This window comes from Elephantulus edwardii, unplaced genomic scaffold, assembly GCF_000299155.1.
Source record: "Elephantulus edwardii isolate Elephantulus edwardi_28Jun2011 unplaced genomic scaffold, EleEdw1.0 scaffold00028, whole genome shotgun sequence".
Classification (NCBI taxonomy): Eukaryota; Metazoa; Chordata; class Mammalia; order Macroscelidea; family Macroscelididae; genus Elephantulus; species Elephantulus edwardii.
This window is the reverse complement of record NW_006399778.1, coordinates 2,640,981-2,658,357: the sequence shown is the minus strand read 5'-3', so window position 1 is coordinate 2,658,357 and position 17,377 is coordinate 2,640,981. Positions and strand designations below refer to the sequence as shown.

At 41.8% G+C, this 17,377-nt stretch overlaps 1 protein-coding gene across 1 annotated transcript in view; it reads left to right on the top strand.

Annotated features, from left to right (window-relative positions):
• Positions 1-419: 419 nt before the first annotated feature.
• Positions 420-17,377, top strand: part of ARID1A (AT rich interactive domain 1A (SWI-like)) — a 96,227-nt gene continuing 79,269 nt past the window's right edge. Inside the window, 1 exon segment of the mRNA XM_006903765.1 lies at positions 420-1,538. Coding sequence (XP_006903827.1) covers positions 420-1,538 — 1,119 coding nt within the window.

The window sequence follows — 17,377 nt, the reverse complement described above, 5'->3', positions numbered from 1 at the left end:
CCTCCCTCCCTCCCTCCCTCCCTCCCTCCTCCTTTCTCCGGCAGCAGAAAGCGGAGAGTCACAGCGGGGCCAGGCCCTGGGGAGCGAAGCCTCCACCGCCCCCCTCATTCCCAGGCAAGGGCTTGGGGGGAATGAGCCGGGAGAGCCGGGTCCCGAGCTTCCAGAGCCGGGAGCAGCTGAGCCGCCGGCGCCTCGGCCGCCGCCGCCTCCTCCTCCGCCGCCGCCAGCCCGGAGCCTGAGCCGGCGGGGCGGGGGGGAGAGGAGCGAGCGAGCGAGCGCAGCGCAGCAGCGGAGCCCCGCGAGGCCCGCCCGGGCGGGTGGGGAGGGCAGCCCGGGGGACTCGGCCCCGGGGCGGGGTGGGAGGGGGGGAGAAGACGAAGACAGGGCCGGGTCTCTCTGCGAACGAGACAGCGGGGATCATGGCCGCGCAGGTCGCCCCCGCCGCCGCCAGCAGCCTGGGTAACCCGCCGCCGCCGCCCTCGGAGCTGAAGAAAGCGGAGCAGCAGCAGCGGGAGGAGGCAGGGGGCGAGGCGGCGGCGGCAGCGGCCGAGCGCGGGGAAATGAAGGCAGCCGCCGGGCAGGAGAGCGAGGGCCCCGCTGTGGGGCCGCCGCAGCCGCTGGGAAAGGAGCTGCAGGACGGGGCCGAGAGCAATGGGGGTGGCGGCGGCGGAGCCGGCAGCGGCGGGCCCAGCGCGGAGCCGGACCTGAAGAACTCGAACGGGAACGCGGGCCCTAGGCCCGCCCTGAACAATAACCTCACGGAGCCGCCCGGCGGCGGCGGTGGCGGCAGCAGCGACGGGGTGGGGGCGCCTTCTCACTCGGCCGCGGCCGCCCTGCCGCCCCCAGCCTACGGCTTCGGGCAGCCCTACGGTCGGAGCCCGTCCGCCGTCGCCGCCGCCGCGGCCGCCGTCTTCCACCAACAACATGGCGGACAACAAAGCCCTGGCCTGGCAGCGCTGCAGAGCGGCGGCGGCGGCGGGGGCCTGGAGCCCTACGCGGGGCCCCAGCAGAACTCGCACGACCATGGCTTTCCCAACCACCAGTACAACTCCTACTACCCCAACCGCAGCGCCTACCCCCCGCCCCCCCAGGCCTACGCGCTGAGCTCCCCGAGAGGCGGCACTCCGGGCCCCGGCGTGGCGGCAGCTGCGGGTTCCAAGCCGCCTCCCTCCTCCAGCGCTTCGGCCTCCTCGTCGTCTTCGTCCTTCGCTCAGCAGCGCTTCGGGGCCATGGGGGGAGGCGGCCCCTCCGCGGCCGGCGGGGGAACCCCCCAACCTACCGCCACCCCCACCCTCAACCAACTGCTCACGTCGCCCAGCTCGGCCCGGGGCTACCAGGGCTACCCCGGGGGCGACTACGGCGGCGGGCCCCAGGACGGGGGCTCCGGCAAGGGCCCAGCGGACATGGCCTCCCAGTGCTGGGGGGCCGCGGCGGCGGCGGCGGCGGCAGCCTCGGGAGGGGCCCAACAAAGGAGCCACCACGCGCCCATGAGCCCAGGGAGCAGCGGCGGGGGCCAGCCACTCGCCCGGACCCCGCAGGTACACGGCTGAGTGGGGAGGGGGCTGGGGGAATCGGGGTCCTGAGGGTGGGGAGGGGCCGCAGGGAGCCGGTCACAGCCGTGGGCTTCCCCCCACAGTTCGAGGCCCCCACTGCTGGGGAGCTGCCATTGTCTGGCTCTTCTCTCTTAAAATGGCTGCCTGTCTGCCTTCCTCTCTTTCCCTCCTTCAGTCTTTGTGTGGGGCTTTCCCAGAGGTGTCTGCACCCCTTCTCCCTTTTTCCTGCTCTCTTCGAACCCCGGGGGTCTTCAGGAGGGTGCGAGGCAGAGTGTGCAGGGGAAGGACCTGGCCTGGGGTGAGAGGGGTTGCGGGGGGCTCTGGTTAAGGGTATGGTTCGTGGCAGGAGCTTGGGAGTTGAACGGGTTTTTTGCTCACCTGCCGCTCCTCTCTGTCCCCCTGCCTTCTTCTAGGCCGCCCCCCCATCCTTATTTTCAAGCAGGGGCCCCTCGGACTCGTGGGGTCCTCGAGAGAGGGCAGGGGCCTGCTTAGAGGCATCTAGAGGCCGGCTGTGGTTCACCCAGGGCAGCCCTGGCCATCGCCTGTCTTAGTCTCCGTGGCCCAGTGGCCTGGGCTTCTCCCTGGAAGTGCTGGTAAACAGCTGAGTGATTGGAGTAGTAAGTGCAGATTGCTTTGGTTTGGGATTTGAATTATGGAGGTAAAATCCTTCTGTCAAAGCCAGGAGACAGTTGGTCTTAGGTTGACATCCTATCTGTGATCTGATTGGCTCCCCATCTCCTGCTCTTGGCCATTTATAATTGCCTCTGATGTAATGGTACAACAATCCTGATGAGCTCATAAACTTTTACACTCTGCTTTTCTGCCAGTGATAACCCAAACCATCGCTACCACTATCTGCCTTTTATTCCAGAGCTGAAATTGGCTGTGACCTTGAGAGGGAGGTTTAAGCAGCAATACTGTATCAGCAGGAGCAGAGCCCCAGACAGGCTGCCCTTGTTACATTGTGCTTGAAACAAAAGAAGAGGGAATGGCATTTTGCTTGTACCTTGGATTTATTTTGCTTGTTATGTTTTATGCTGCCTGAAATAGATTCTGTGTGTTAGAACAGTAGCTGAGTTTTTCTCTACAATGGGTTTGCTGTTTGTTTTGGTTTTGTGACTTTCTTGATGGTATAAATGACTTCTTTGATGGCTCTGAAGACGCATTTGTCTTGAGTATTTTTGACCCTGTTGGCATTGCAGAATTGAAATTATTTAACTGGACATTTTATTGAGTAGTGAATGTGGGATTTTAATAGGAAGATGGAAGAAAACATAATTTGTTGTGTTTTTAGTTTTGAGAATTGGAAGCTTTCAGAGGGAGAATTTCATATTAGGTGCAAGTGTTTGGTTTTAAGGAAGGCGGGCCCTATTCTTTGTTTACATGTTGAATCTTGTTAACACTTTCTTTTGTTAATTGAACTTCGAGAGCAGCTCAATTTAAAGAGAAGACATTGTCTTTCAGAATTATGATAAGGGCTTTGTTCCTAAAGCCTTGATTTGGTAAAATTTATCATTTATAAGGTTCCAAAATGGCTGGTTTTTAAATTGTGATGTACTTTTAGAGCTTTGAAAAAGAGATGAAACAATTTTTCTCTATGCATTCTAAGATATGGTCCTTTAAAAAAAAAATCCTGTTTTCTAAGCTACAAAGATGGGACCGTAAATAGTGATACTTAAGATTTGCCTAAATAGTACAACTTCTAGGTGGGTTTTTATATACTCTTTTATTTTGCTTTTATTCACTCTTCACATTGGTTCCCTTCAAGGTTTTGGCATATAGGATAGTCTGTGTACCCATGTATCTTTTTAAAGAGGAGAGAAACTTCTTTTAGACTCTCCCTCAGCAGTAGCTTGTACCTTTGTGCCACTAAGAGATTTTGTTCATTTTGATGTCTCAATTAGCTGTGTTTTCTTCCTATGCTAGAAATGCATTTCTGGTTTTCTATTGAGTTGGAAATTTTGAAAATTGTTGACTAGTAACCTTAGATACTTGTACTTTGACTCTAAATCTTGCATGTACAAAAGATAGGGGAGTTTTAGATTTGTATTTTTAGTGTTTGGAGAATAGGTTTTGGGTTAGAATACAGAATGTTCTTTTTGCCAGTAGTTTATTCTATAATTTATACTTGTTCTTCCTTTTCCTTCTGGGTTATATGTATATGTGTTTGATTGGATTTTTTTTTTCTGATAATTTACTCTTCTTGAAAATTATTAAGGGAAGCAATTTGAAAAATAAATTAGATTTGAATTCTATTTGTTTGGGAATAGTCACGCAAACTTTATTCTAAAATCTGTTTTTGCAGTTTAGGGATTTTTGTTTTCCAAGCATTAAACTGAATTTGTTGTTTTGTTCTTTCCTGGGTGAATAGTAAGAAAATGGACAGTCCTTGATTAGAAGTTTGTGCTTGGTATGAGTGTTGTGATTCTCCTTTAATACCATCAGCCCCACATTTCATTTTCCTTCTCAGTTATGAGACCTGTGAAGTAGGCTGGTGAGCATTTGGTTGTGGAAGACACCATGTAGCTCACAATTTTGTGGATTACTTCAAATGTGTGGGCTTGTATAGACGAGAATTGTAGGTTGATGTATTTTCTGAATTTCTCTTTGCTACTTAAGGATAAACCTTTGATCAGTCCATAATGCCTTACTATTAAGTATTCCTACATAATAGTGCCTTTTGTTTCCTTTCCTTATCTCAGTCCTGAGTTAAGAATATATTGATATTTTCCAGAGATTTTATTGGCACAGCTAAAGATGGTACTGTTCTCATTTGATTCTTGTTGGTGCTCTAGTGGCCTAGTTGTTAAGGAGTTAGTTGTACTAGCAGCCCAAAGGCAGGCAGTAGGTTCAAATCCACGAGCTGCTTTGCACGAGAAAGAGGGGCAGTCTTCAGTGTGATGTATAGTCTCTGAACACCTGCTGGAGAGTCAGCTATGAGTCATTCCGAATCAACAGCGATATTTTAGGGGTTTTATGAAATAAAGATTAAGTAAGCATGTATATTGTGGCTATGTATTTTTCTATGTGTAGAAGCTGAGATGATCCCAGTAAAACTTTTCCATTGTCATCATCTTCATGAAGTGTTCTGTCAAGGTGTTGAATCTTGCTAGTGATGAAATAGCTTTAGGTCATCTTTGTCCCTATGCTTTTAATTGTGGCGTCCTGCCACCCATCTAGCTTCTCTCTCTCATTGCTGTGGAGTCAGACCAACTCATTGCAGAACTTCCAGCATGTTTTTTTCAGAGGCTGTAAATCACTTAGGAGGCGCTTGCCCATCTTTTGGTTAAAATGGCATACAATATGTAAAAGCAGCATTTTCATGGTAGAAATTTGGCTGTTGACTCTTGAGAAACAAACATAGGAATCCTGAGTTTATATGGGAATGCCTACTGGCAAAAATTCTGAGCTGGCTGAAATACAGGACTCTTGAAACTCCCTCGAGTAGGAGGGACTAGGGAAACAACACTGAGATGATGCTTTTTAGTTGTGTGAGCTTCATGTTTCTTGCATGTCCATGAACTGAGGATGTTGAGGATTGGAATGATAGTGCAAGAAGAGAGAATGCGACTAGGACCAAGATGAACCTAGTGTGTATCAGTCCCTGAAATGACTTTTTAAATTCTTTCCTTTGTGCGTCACACAGAATAACCATGACATATAGTACCTGTTGTAACAAGAGGTCTTGGGTTGCATTAAATATTCATATGTTGGATTAACTCCTGTTGGGTGTGATACCTACTATAGGCCTTTTTCAAGGAGGTTGGTAAACTTTTTCAAATGTAGAACTAAGCTAAGAAAATGTTATGGACAGTGTTCTTTCTCATTGTAGTTCCCACAAGGCGGTATTAATTGACTTCAAATGCTTAAACTCTAAAAGCAACTGAAGCGTGCATGTAAATATGGTTAAAATATAATAGTAAAAAAAAATTGGTACTAAAGAGTTCTTTCCTGCCAGTGAGCTATTATGATACCTTGGGCTCTGAAATAGAGTTCTAATTCCCATAGTTTTTCCCCTCAATTTTCCTTGTTTAGATTGGTCATCATAACTGGTACACACTGAGTTGTGTGTGGCACAGTGATTAGGAGTAATGCACAGGATTCACAAGAGGAGGGAGGAGGAAGAATCTTGGCTTTGGGGTTATACTGCCACTCTGGAATGAGCAGTGTGGCATTAGGCAAGTCATTCACTTTATCTGGATTTCATTTTTTTATCCGGTTTTCGATTTTTCCAGAGAAAATCAAATTGGTACTGCATGACTTTCTTATTCTTGGATACTTCACAGCTGTCTGTGCCCTGGATTGTTTTGAAGACAGCCCCTTTCTGTATATTTGTTGGGGTCCCAAGACCATCTTTCTTCCCCTGGGTTATGGGAACCTCAGGCTGTGTTTCTCTTGAGGATTCACAGGAACAAACTCTGAACAGTTGAGAACCACATTAGTCTGTGGCTCTTAGAGAACAGCCCCACTAGACTGTTATCTTTGAAACTGTTGATCTTTTTGTTGTTAGACATTCCACCTGGCTGGTAGTTTTAAAACACTAAACAGTAATTGAAAAATTAGGGAGACTTTGTTAAAGCAGGACTTGAAAAATAGTTGCTTCAGAATCCCCAGGAGGCTTTACACTTGGGAATGAGGTGGGAGTAGATACTTATAAGTTCATCATTAACACTGCTTCTTCTCTGGGCTTGGGGAAAGGTAGCATTAAGCTCTCCATAGTCTTTTTCTGGTGATCATACAGGTTGAAGTCTGGTTTGGGCAGTTGTAATCTGACTGTCCAGACTTGCCCTGTAAATTTTGCTTAGGGAAGAGCAGAAGTTTCTTGAGTTTGGAACAAGAAAAGCTAAATATCTCCGGGTCAGTTTCACTTGATTTGCTTTATCGTATACTTTAAAAAAAAAAAAAAAAAACCAACAAAACACCAGTATTTGACAGTTTATACAAGGGTCCTGGAAGTGCTGTTCTTTCTCTTCAGCACACCTAAATTTCCATTCTTCTTCCCTATGGCTTAATAGTTTAAGAAGTATAATTTAAGCATATTAGAGATAGGCTAGAGGGAAGCTTTCATCTAGAAGGGAAGGTAAAAGGAAAGGTGTTTGATAATTCTCTGCTTGGCACTGCAGTTTCTTCTCTGAAGGAATCAAATGTTTCAGAGCTTTGTGTAAATACTTGCTGAGCTGTCAATATGTACCCAGGAGGTTTCTGTAGTAAGATGTAAATGGCTCTATAGAATGTTTGACAGGCAAATTAATAAACAGTTTTCAAGCAAAGATAATGCTAGTTCCTTTTCATGTGCTAAAATAAAATAGTATTGCAGAAAAGATTTGAGGATAGGGAGAAGGGGGGGGGTACTGTTGGAGGGCAAGGGCTTGAAGATAAGTGACTTAAAAAAATTTGAAGTGGAAAGATGTTGCCTTAGAAGTGAAGCTTCTGTGGTCCTGACTCCCTGCTAAATTCAAAGCACATGGAGTCCAGTCCAAAATAGATTGCATTTTCAGAGTGAAAGTAAACAGAAGTTTGGAAAGAAGGCCCCATGTTTCAATAGTGAGGCAACTGTGCTCTAAAAGCTTGGTCTGTGAAACTTTGGAAGGGGTTGTGGTGACTTAATGCTTTTTTGTGCTGATGACCAGAAGGTGAGCAGTTCAAATTCACAGCCCTTTCTGGAGGAAGAAGATTAACATTCTCATTTCATAAAGCTCTATAGCCTGGAAATGTGATGGAGGTTAGCTGTGAGTTGGAATGTACTCAATGGCAGTTTTGAGATACCAGAAAGTGGAAGACAGATACTGCAACTTCAGTAGTAGTCTGTCTTCTATGGTGGCTTTTAGTATTACAACCCAGGGCTGAATGTACTTTTACGTCTTTTCATTGGACCTCCATTTATCGATTATATGTTAATATTAATGCTCTCAAGTTCCTCAGTCTATATAGTAAGTTCAGATGTTTGGAAAATCAGTAAATCCTGTGTGAAGGATTATGTGAGTCGAGTCAATCCTTGTTTTTGAGATTGCCATTTTAGGATTCAGAGAGTTTTTCTGTGGATAATCTGATTTTCTCCTCTGCATGGCATACTCCAGGAGTTGTGCTGCCTAAAGGTTTGTCTCTCTGGTGGTTCTAATCCACTAGGTCCTCTGAGGGAGAAAGAATGCAGTCTTCTGTGACATTGGCAACCTAGGAAACCCACCAAAAGGTCAGCTGTGAGTTGGTTCTGACTAGACAGCAGTGAGTTATGTGTGGTACTTTGCTTTGGTGGTCTTGTAAAATGACCAAATTTATCTTCTTGAAATCTCTCTTTTATTTCTTAAGCATTTTTATTGTGGTTTAGGTAAAAGTTTACAGAGCAAATTAGTTTTAAAAAAATTTATACATACTTGGTTTTGTGAGCTTAGTTCCAGTCTCCTCAATATATCAGCACTCTTAATAATTTCTCCTTGTATTTCTTGTTTCCACTCACTCCTCTTTCCTGCCCTCTGATACTTATTTTTGGGCAAATTCTCATTGTAGTGGTTTGTGAGGAACATGTTCCTCACAGGTATTATTGCCCACGTTATAGACCTATTGTTTGACTGAAAGGTAATCTTTGAATGGATTCGGTTAAAGGGGATGTATATTCCACCAGTCTTTATCAGGGCAACAAGTCTGATCTTTTTTTGTATGTGTGTGATTTTCTATTTCTACATTTTTCTTGCACTCTATGCAGGATCTCTTTGTTGCAGTTATTGTAGTTTGTTTTAGTAGCTGGTCGCCATCTAATTCTTCTGGTCTCAGATTAGTGGAGGATGTGATTCTTGTGTCCATTGACACTTTGGACTAATTGTTTCCTTGGGTCCTTGATTTTCATCACTCTTCTTTGTTCTGGACTGAAATAGAAAAATAATTCTATTTTGAGTGGTGACTTGAAAGCTTTGTAAGACCCCAGTTGCTCATTACTCAGCTACAGTAGGATGTAGAACATTGTCTGATGAATTATGTTACTTGGCCTAGATATCTCTCAAAGACCCTCTTAGAAAAAAAAACAAACCAAAAACTTAAATCTATTTACAAATACCAGTTTTCTTCAAAAGAAATGTTTTCTAAACCAGAGTCTTCAGTGTCTTTTTGACGTAGCTACTTGTGTTTTGAACTCACCAGCCACTCTGTAGGAGAAATATGTTACGGTTTGCTTCTGTAAAGATTTATAGCCTTGAAAACACGATGGGACCGTTGCTCCATGCTTATAGGGTTGCTTGAGTTGGAATTGCCTTGACAGCAGTGGGTTTGGTTTTTGGTTTTTTCTTCTCTAGTAGCAGGGGATATGAATGTAATTATGGCCCTAACCATAATTTTTGGTTCTGCTGACTTAACCAAAGACTATCAGTTTGTTTTAAAACAAAACCAAAAATCCGTTGGAGTGACATTGGTTTCCTATTACTGCTTAGGCCATTTTCAGCGTGGTAGTGGTGAGAATATTAAAATCTCAAACTTGTTATTGAAGGCATTGTTTCTATGTCAAGGTGATCCAGAGATCTAAGTAGGAGTGGTATATAGACCTATGTGATTATAATGCCCAGGTACTAGGAGAGAATTTAAAATATAGAAGCAATATCTGCTTCAGAAGAACACTGTTTTCTTGTGAAAGCATTTTTATGGACAAACATCTGAAACACTTGCAAACTGTTTTATAAATACATATAGATCAAATTTAAGTACATAGGCGGAAAGAACTCAAGAATAAGAAATAGGGTTAAGCAGGGTTAACTTGAGACAGCTGTTTAGCAGGTGATTTGTGAAGTTAAATATTCAAGAAGGGTAAAGTTCTGTGGGTGTTTTTTAATCCAAATTACACATTCAACCACAGACCTGTAGTTGTCTCACTATTCCAGTGTCTTTGAGAATTTTGACTCTACCCATAAAATTCCCTGAAAGTAATTTCAGGAACTTAGTGGTTCCTGTGGTTATATGGGGCCATTGGTCCAGACTGCCAAGTCCTCAGCCAATTCAGGGGCTCTTTTGTAGTAATTTTGCTTTTGGAAGGTCGTGTCACCTCAGAGCTGTGTGCCCTGGACAGCTCTGTAGTGACGGTGGTTCATTGGTTGGAGAGCCTGGACTTGACTTTTTTGGCAGTTAGTTGGCTTCTTAAATACAAGAGTCCTGAAGTACCTGTTGGGACTCTTATGCTCTTGTTATTTCAGAAGCTTTGGGACGTGTGCTCAAGCTGTGTTGTTTGGATCAGACGTTATATCAAGGGTTGATGAGTTGGATAAGCCTGCACATGTGCACATTTGCCCATCTGTTCATAAAAATAGCCTTTAATACTGTTTTAGATTAGGTGGCTGTGGTAGAGAAACCCATAAATGCTGCAACACATGCTTATTCCTTATGAGAGTCTGAAATCGTGGGGGTTTTTGTTTGTTTGTTCGCTTTTACCCAGCCCATGTGTAGTTAAGCCTGGGACAACTTTGGGGCCATAAGTGAATGTGTAACCATTAATAATACTGTTTGATACCAGGCTCCTATAGTATTTATACCTAGAAGAGAAGGATGTGTTTGTTACACTGTTCCAGTAAAGGGATGTGGAGTCTTGCATAGAGATTCTAGTTTAGGAATATTTCTTCCAACTTTTTTTTTCTTTCCCATTTTGGCATTTTGTAAATGTGGATCAGAATTAGGCATGATGGTTCATCTGCCATGAACAGCAGGTGTTTAGAGATTTGAGATAGATTTCTTAGCCAACCCCAGATTTTAGAGGAATTCATGTTACAGTGAGCATTGACCCACCTTGAATATTCTTTCATGAAATTGGATCTCTGCTTCCATTTTTAAATGGATAGGTTTTTTTTTTAATTGAATGCAAAACCACATCTGAATGAACTTTTGTTTGTTTTTATTAGTCATTTGTGCATAGGTGAAAGATAGTCTCAGGACAGGTTGAGTATTTCCCAGTGGTTTCTACATTTTATAAGAGTGGATTGGAATAGGAAGAAGCCAAGAACACATTCCAGCATGCTGTAGAGTAGGAAATTTGATCCTCAAAATGTTGACTTAGTGTTGGTTATGGTACATAATAGAAATCACCCAGTAATCCAGGACAGATTTTTGTCGCCCTCCTGGAAGTTATGTTGATATTGAATATAAGGGCTTTGGGCACTAGACAGTGCCCTGTAGTCCAGAATGCTGTAGCCCTGTTTTGAATTGCCACCCATGTGAAGAGGAAATATGCCTTGTGCCTCCCCCCATCCTCCACCCCTTTTGCCCTTGGGTTTCCTTATGGCTCCGTAACTTCTGTGTCTGCACTACTAGATATTAGGCTTCCTCCTGGCTTGGCACTTGCACATTCATGATTTTCCATGGCTTATCACCAGCAGCCAAAATTATTTTTTTAATGCTTTTCCCTCTTAAATTTGTTAGCTTTCAACTTGATTGTTTATTGATATCTCTCTTAAAAGGAACGTTTTTCTCCTTCTGGGAAGATCTAGCACCAGCATGACAGCAGCAAGGAAGTTTGATGTGATGTCAGTCATTTAAAAACCCATTTGCTATATGCATGACATTTTTATTTTGCCGCCTGTTTTCCTTGAGGCCACAACTTACTTTCTGAGCATGAGTGCATTTGAGCCCAGCTGTTTACTCTCAACTGGCTGGTGCCTGGTATACTTTGACTTTAAGAAGAGCATGAGTTTAGCCACGTGGTAGAGGATTAAAGGCTGCAGCATGCTGGGTGCTTCCTTTTGGAGGAAACAGATATGCCTTTGGACTCATCTTGCTCAGTGATTTCCCTTTTCTCTGGGGTAACCCTTGTTAACTGCTTTCTGATGTCCGTGGGGAACAGGTCACCCGGGCAGAAATGCTGGGAATTAGTTGCTGTTTATTACTAAGTCTTCTCTAGCAAGTACAGATGGCTTTCTCTCCTGCCCTTTGAACAACAAAGATAGTAAAATTCATGGGTTGGTCCAGCATTAGTTTGGGAGAGTGAAACTGTTAATTGATTCAAGTCTGGATAACCTGACTTTCCTGTCTAGATGGTAACTTTTTTACCTATTTAGCAATCTGAGAGAACTACCACCATAAAGAACAGTATAGGGAATCCCTGAGTTATGAGTTCTTTCTAAGTTTGTCTTTACGTGACTTTGTAGATAGTGTCAGTGTGTTTTCCTAACATTAAATGTATTCTAACATAATGTCAGTTTGTATCTGTCTCTACCTTCAGTTAATTGTCTAGTATGTTGTGTGTTTATCTATTTATAAAAGTAACATTAAAGCACTTGCAGATAAAGTGAAACACCTCTAACAATACAGTTCTGATGCCTACTTATTATTACAAATTACTGTTTGTACCTTGAATTTTTAATGTAATAGGTTTGGGAGGCTTTTATAATCCAGGGATTGCCTCTGCTGTAGAGGACTTTAGGGAGCAATTCTGTAGGTAGGTTATTCACAACGTTTTTGGGTCCAAAAGTTGGCTTTTTAAATGATGGCATGCTGTGAGTAGGTATTAATATCCATCTGAATATTTGTGCCAAGCATATTCATGTTCTTTCCATGAATTTCCTTATTTTATCTTCAAAATTCTGAGGGGGGGGGGACCACAACACAATTCTGTGAGAGGTGGGTTCAGTTATCCCTCCCACTTTACAATTGAGGGAATAAAATTCTTTTCCTGGGGAAAAGAACAAGTAAAAAGTAGAGCTGGAGGGAGCTCTGGTGGCCTAGTGGCAAGAAGCTGTACTGCAATCCCAGAGGTATGTGGTTCCAATCCACCAGATGCTCTGCTAGAGAAGGAAGGGCAATCTCTCCTGTACCTGTCAGATCCCTTTTGGTGGTACACACACAAAAAAATAATTTAAAGAAGGAAAAAAAAGGTAGAGCTGGGATTTGAACCAAGCTTTTCCTGCTATTCCAGAGTTATGGCACTGAAAAATCCCAAATTTCCTCCTCAAAAAAAACCTATTGAAACACTAAGACTTATTGGCACATTATTTTTGCAACAGCCTGGAACTGTTACATGGCCTAAAAGACTGAAAATGAGCCTTTAGTCACAATCTGACATGCATTGATTTTGGTTCCATTGGTCCTTCGCATTTAGGGCTTTATCGTTCTAGGTTTCTGATGAATGACCATGACACTTGGTTTATAACTATCTTATGATCCCAGTGGTGAGAACTGGCAGCATTTGATCCTCAGACCACCTCCACTTCAGGGGTGGGGGATTCAGGCTCCAAGTAGACAGAGGAATCCTTCCCTTTGATCTGAATGAGAGTGGCTTGCATTATGAACAATATTTGCATAGTAATTATACTTTCTAGAATTTGGATCACTCACAAGAGAGGCAGAAATTATTGTCTTAATTTTCCATTTGGGGAAAGTGAGCACGTAAAGGTTAAGTACATCTCACAAGGTTTCATAATAGTTCTGAAGCTTAGCTTTAAAATACCTTTAGGCTGTATGACTTTAGGCAAGTCACTACTTAACTCCTTTGAGTCTGTGTTCTCAAATGTATAGTTAAAAAAAACTAATCTTGCAAGCTGAAATAAAATTCTAGCATACTCTTATTCCAGGTTGACAGAGATATAAAATAAAGTGCAGTATTGGCTGTAACTGAATTAAATGCTAACTCATATCTTAACATCTGAGTTATAGTCATTTTTACAATAACATTTTGTTAAAATTCTTTTGTTCTAGTTTGAGAGATGGATAGTGGTCCTCAGTATGGTCTTTGGTTTACCAGAGTCAACTTCACCTGAGTCCTGTTTAAAGAAATGCAAATTCTCCACTTATATCTACTGGTCCCAGAGCTCTGGCAGAGACTCAACGATATGTTTTTTAATAACTGCCCCCCCACCATAATTGTGATATCAGAACTCAGATTTATTATTGTCTGAACCAACTCCTAGCAGACAGTCTGGTGAGTTTTCAGAAACTGTAAATCATCTGAAGGGAGGAGAGTGCCCATCTTTCTCCTGTGGAGCAGCTGATGGATTTGAACTGTGTTGAGGTTCTGGTATATACCAGGGTATATTAAAATTACCTGAGGAACTTCTTCCAAATTGTGCCATAGTCTAGTGTTTGAAATATGTGTGCCCCTTCCCTTTTCACTGACTTAATAAGGATTTGCCTTGGCACAGAAGGAGAAGTTAATAGAAATGATAAACATGAGCTCCACAAAGACCTAGTGTACAGTTAATTTTGTTATTTATTAGGCTTGCTGAAAATACAATGTTTCTGTATCCTTCCTATTTAAAAATAAGTATCCTAGTACAGGGATTCTTGATCACTATGACCTAGCTGTGATGAAAGCAGTGACTTCCAAGATGTATATTGACAGTTTGATCTGTGTTTTTGATGATGTTTGTATACAGATGAAATACCTACAGTAGGGAGTCATAGTAGGGGTGGGGTGTTTTTAACTCAATCATCTATCTGCCTTTTAGCTTTATTTCCTGTTTTTCCTTTTCATACTTTCTTTTAATACATTGCTGTACATTAGTAAAATGTAAAGCAAAGCGTATTAAGACCCCAGTACCTTAACGAAACCAAAGTTAGTTTTTTTAAAAAACCCAAAACAACTGGGGACATAATTAATATGTACTACTTTTAAAGCAACACTTTTTAATTTTTTATTATTATTATTATTATTATATGTACCATCAAATTGGATCTGACTAGTATAGGAGGAGATTGCCCCTCCTTTTCCAGCAGAGCATCTGGTGAATTTGAACCATGTACCTCTGGAATTGCAGTGCATAAAGCAACAACTTTTCAGTGGAGGTTGTTCTTAGTGTATACTTAAGTTAGAAAGGTTTGGTTAACTAGGGGCAGGAAGTGCCTTTGTTGTTGTTCTTGTGTGTCATTGAGTTGGAACCAACTTGTAACTGATCCTCCAGCTGATTGTTGGAGGCAGTTAGTCGAGTGGGGATTGCTCATCCTTCACCTGTGGAGCAGCTGGTAGATTCGAACTGCTTAGATTCTTACCACTAAGCCACCAAAGCTCTCTAGTCAGCTAATAAACAGAAGTTCTTAAATGATCACTACCTCTTCTTTTTTCCTCCCATTAGGGTTTTTTCCTCCCTTAGGTTTGAAAATAGTTTCTTAGCCCTCTGCAGTTTGCTTTGGGGTTCTATTGGTCCTGGGCAGATTTGTGGTACTTCTTGTTTTCCTTTCCTGTTTGTAATTTGAATACTTGGCCTTTCCCAGTGCAGTTTTTGTAGTTTTTTGGGTTTTTTATTATTATTATTATTATTATTTTTGTGTGCGTGTACCGTCTCCCAGTGCAGTTTTAAGTTGGCATCTTTAAAACCCCTACATAAAATCTCAAGTGACCAGTATGTGGTCTCATTATGGTATTTTGGGTTAAAATAAAATTAGATAGTTGAACTTAGCCACACTCAGACACATTCACTAATGGGAAATCCTTTATACTTGGAATAAGATAACCTCAGAACAGTTGTTATGTACCATCAAATTGGGACTGACCCGTAAATTAACCTCCAGTGAGTTTTCAGAGGCAGGGAATCACATGGGAAGAGATTGCCTCTTTCTTCAGTGGAGCAGCTGGTAGATTCAAACTGTATATGAGCCAGAATAGATGCATGTTTGTGTGTCAAAATTAATTAAATGTTACCTAGGTTTCCATAGTTGAAAAATATCCATCCCAGTTTGATTATACTAGCCAAGAATTGCACATAAAGAGAGACAATAGACTTTAGAAAAATCTTTTATTTGGTCCCATGTATTTCTGGTATGAAACACAAAGCCAGGGTCCCCTGTATACATTTGTCAAGACAGTAATGTAGAAGAGGTTGGTACCTATGTACTTTTGAAGCTTTGTAAAGAGTTGGAAATTTTACCAGATAATTTCTTCTTCGGAGACATGCTGAGAATTTGGAGGTATCCAGTAATGAAGTGCTCTATGATCTGAGCTATTCTTTATTTACTTAATTGTGCCTTTTCTAGTTTAGAATGGACTTTGGGAAACCTAGTGAAGAATTGATATTTTTGAGAAATTGTTTCTAGAAATTAATTAAATAAACACAGTGGTATTGCTGTTACTGCTTGATGTCTTATCAAAATACATTACTTGATTGGATTTCTGTAGAACCGTGATGACAAATGGTATCCCCAATTGCATGTAAAACAAGTTCCTCCAGCTTAATGTCATAGAAAATTTTTTTAGTATAGCAGGAATGACTGCCAGAACCATGTATTTAGAGAAATTTTGAATCTTTTTTATATAACTCATTTAAAACCAGCTCAAGTTTGAAATTGAAGGTAAAATAAAAATTATCAGGGGAATGAAAGTTTTTTTCAAAAGAAATCAAGTAAGTCTAGGAGCAGTTTTTGCCTCCCTCTCCTACCCCTTCAATTTTTGGAGCAGTTAACTTGTAAAGCAGTTTAATATGGAAGAAGGAGGAGTGTTTTAGAATCTAGGTCAGAGGAACTAGGTGAGATTTAGAATAGTGTCTTTACTGAAAAGTTGGAATTTATCCTCCTATAGGAACCTCTGTGAGGTTGTGGGACTCTTCCTTTACCATGTATTTCTTGAATTTACCTATCATTTGATGATAAATAATGACAGATATTCAGGGCAGAAGATGTTAAAAGAACTGCCCTACTCAGTTGGGATTGTAGTCTAGTCACACCAAGCATCTTTTCCTCAGTAGAAACACTGGAACATGGTTTGTGGACGAAAGTGCCTTTTTCTGGTATCTATCCTTATCACCTTATGTAGATAAAAAGGTCACCAGTACATTATTTAGTTAAATTTTTGAGCACTTGCTTGGATGTAGCATACTAACCTGTCTTCCTTTAATACCATTAAGAGGTGGGTTTTTTAAAAGACTTTGATCATAATACCACATTTCACAAGAATTTTCAGGATAAAATGTTTTCAGCTCACTTACTTACCCAGTTCTGTTGCTGAAATGGGAGCCCTGGTTGTGCAATGGGTTAAGCCTTAGACAGCTAACTGAAAGTCTGGTTTTGTAATTCCCCAAGCTGCTCCACGGGACAGAGATGCAGTTTGCTTCCATAAAGATCATAGGGCCTTAGTAACCCTAGGAGACACTTCTACTCTGTCTTACAGTATCTCTTTGAGTCAGAATTGACTTCATGGCAGTGGATTTATATATTTATATATATATTTATATATATATATATATTTAGTTGTCAGTATGAGAAATCTTAAAGACAATAATTTTTGAGCAGCCTTTGAGTACCAACTGTATGGCATTTGCTTAAATTCAGCAAGTAATTGTTGAGTTTCTGCAGTGTATCAGGCTTTATACTAAAAATATAGCATTAGTAATTGCTGCCTCTATGACTTACTTTCTCTTGTTGTTATGTACGGTCAAGTCAGAACCAACTCCTAGAGATTGTCCGATGGGTTTTCAGAAGCTGTAAACCTGTCTTTCTCCCTCAGAGCTGGTGGAATTGCTTACTTTTGGTTTGGCAGTATAAAACTTCTTACCCCAGGGACACCAGGGCTCCCAGAAAAATATAAGCAAATAATCACATAAATAACTACATAAATTCAGTTGTCATAAATGGCACTGGAATAAAAGTACTATTACCTTATTGGTGAATTATCTAAAGACTGTTAACTTTTTTTAATATAACCACTTTAGCTAGTATGTACTACTAGTGAGCTCTGATTTCCTTGGTCTTTTTTTTTTTTTTGAAAAATTTTCTAAGTTCTTTATTTTACACATTGTTCCACTTTGATCTCCTTCTGGAAACTAATAAGAAAATTGCTTTGTTTTTGTCATTATCTCTTTTTTTTTTAAATTTAGGTTGTTTATTTTTCATTTCAATGAACATCTACAGAGATTTTGGAATTCCATTCATTCATT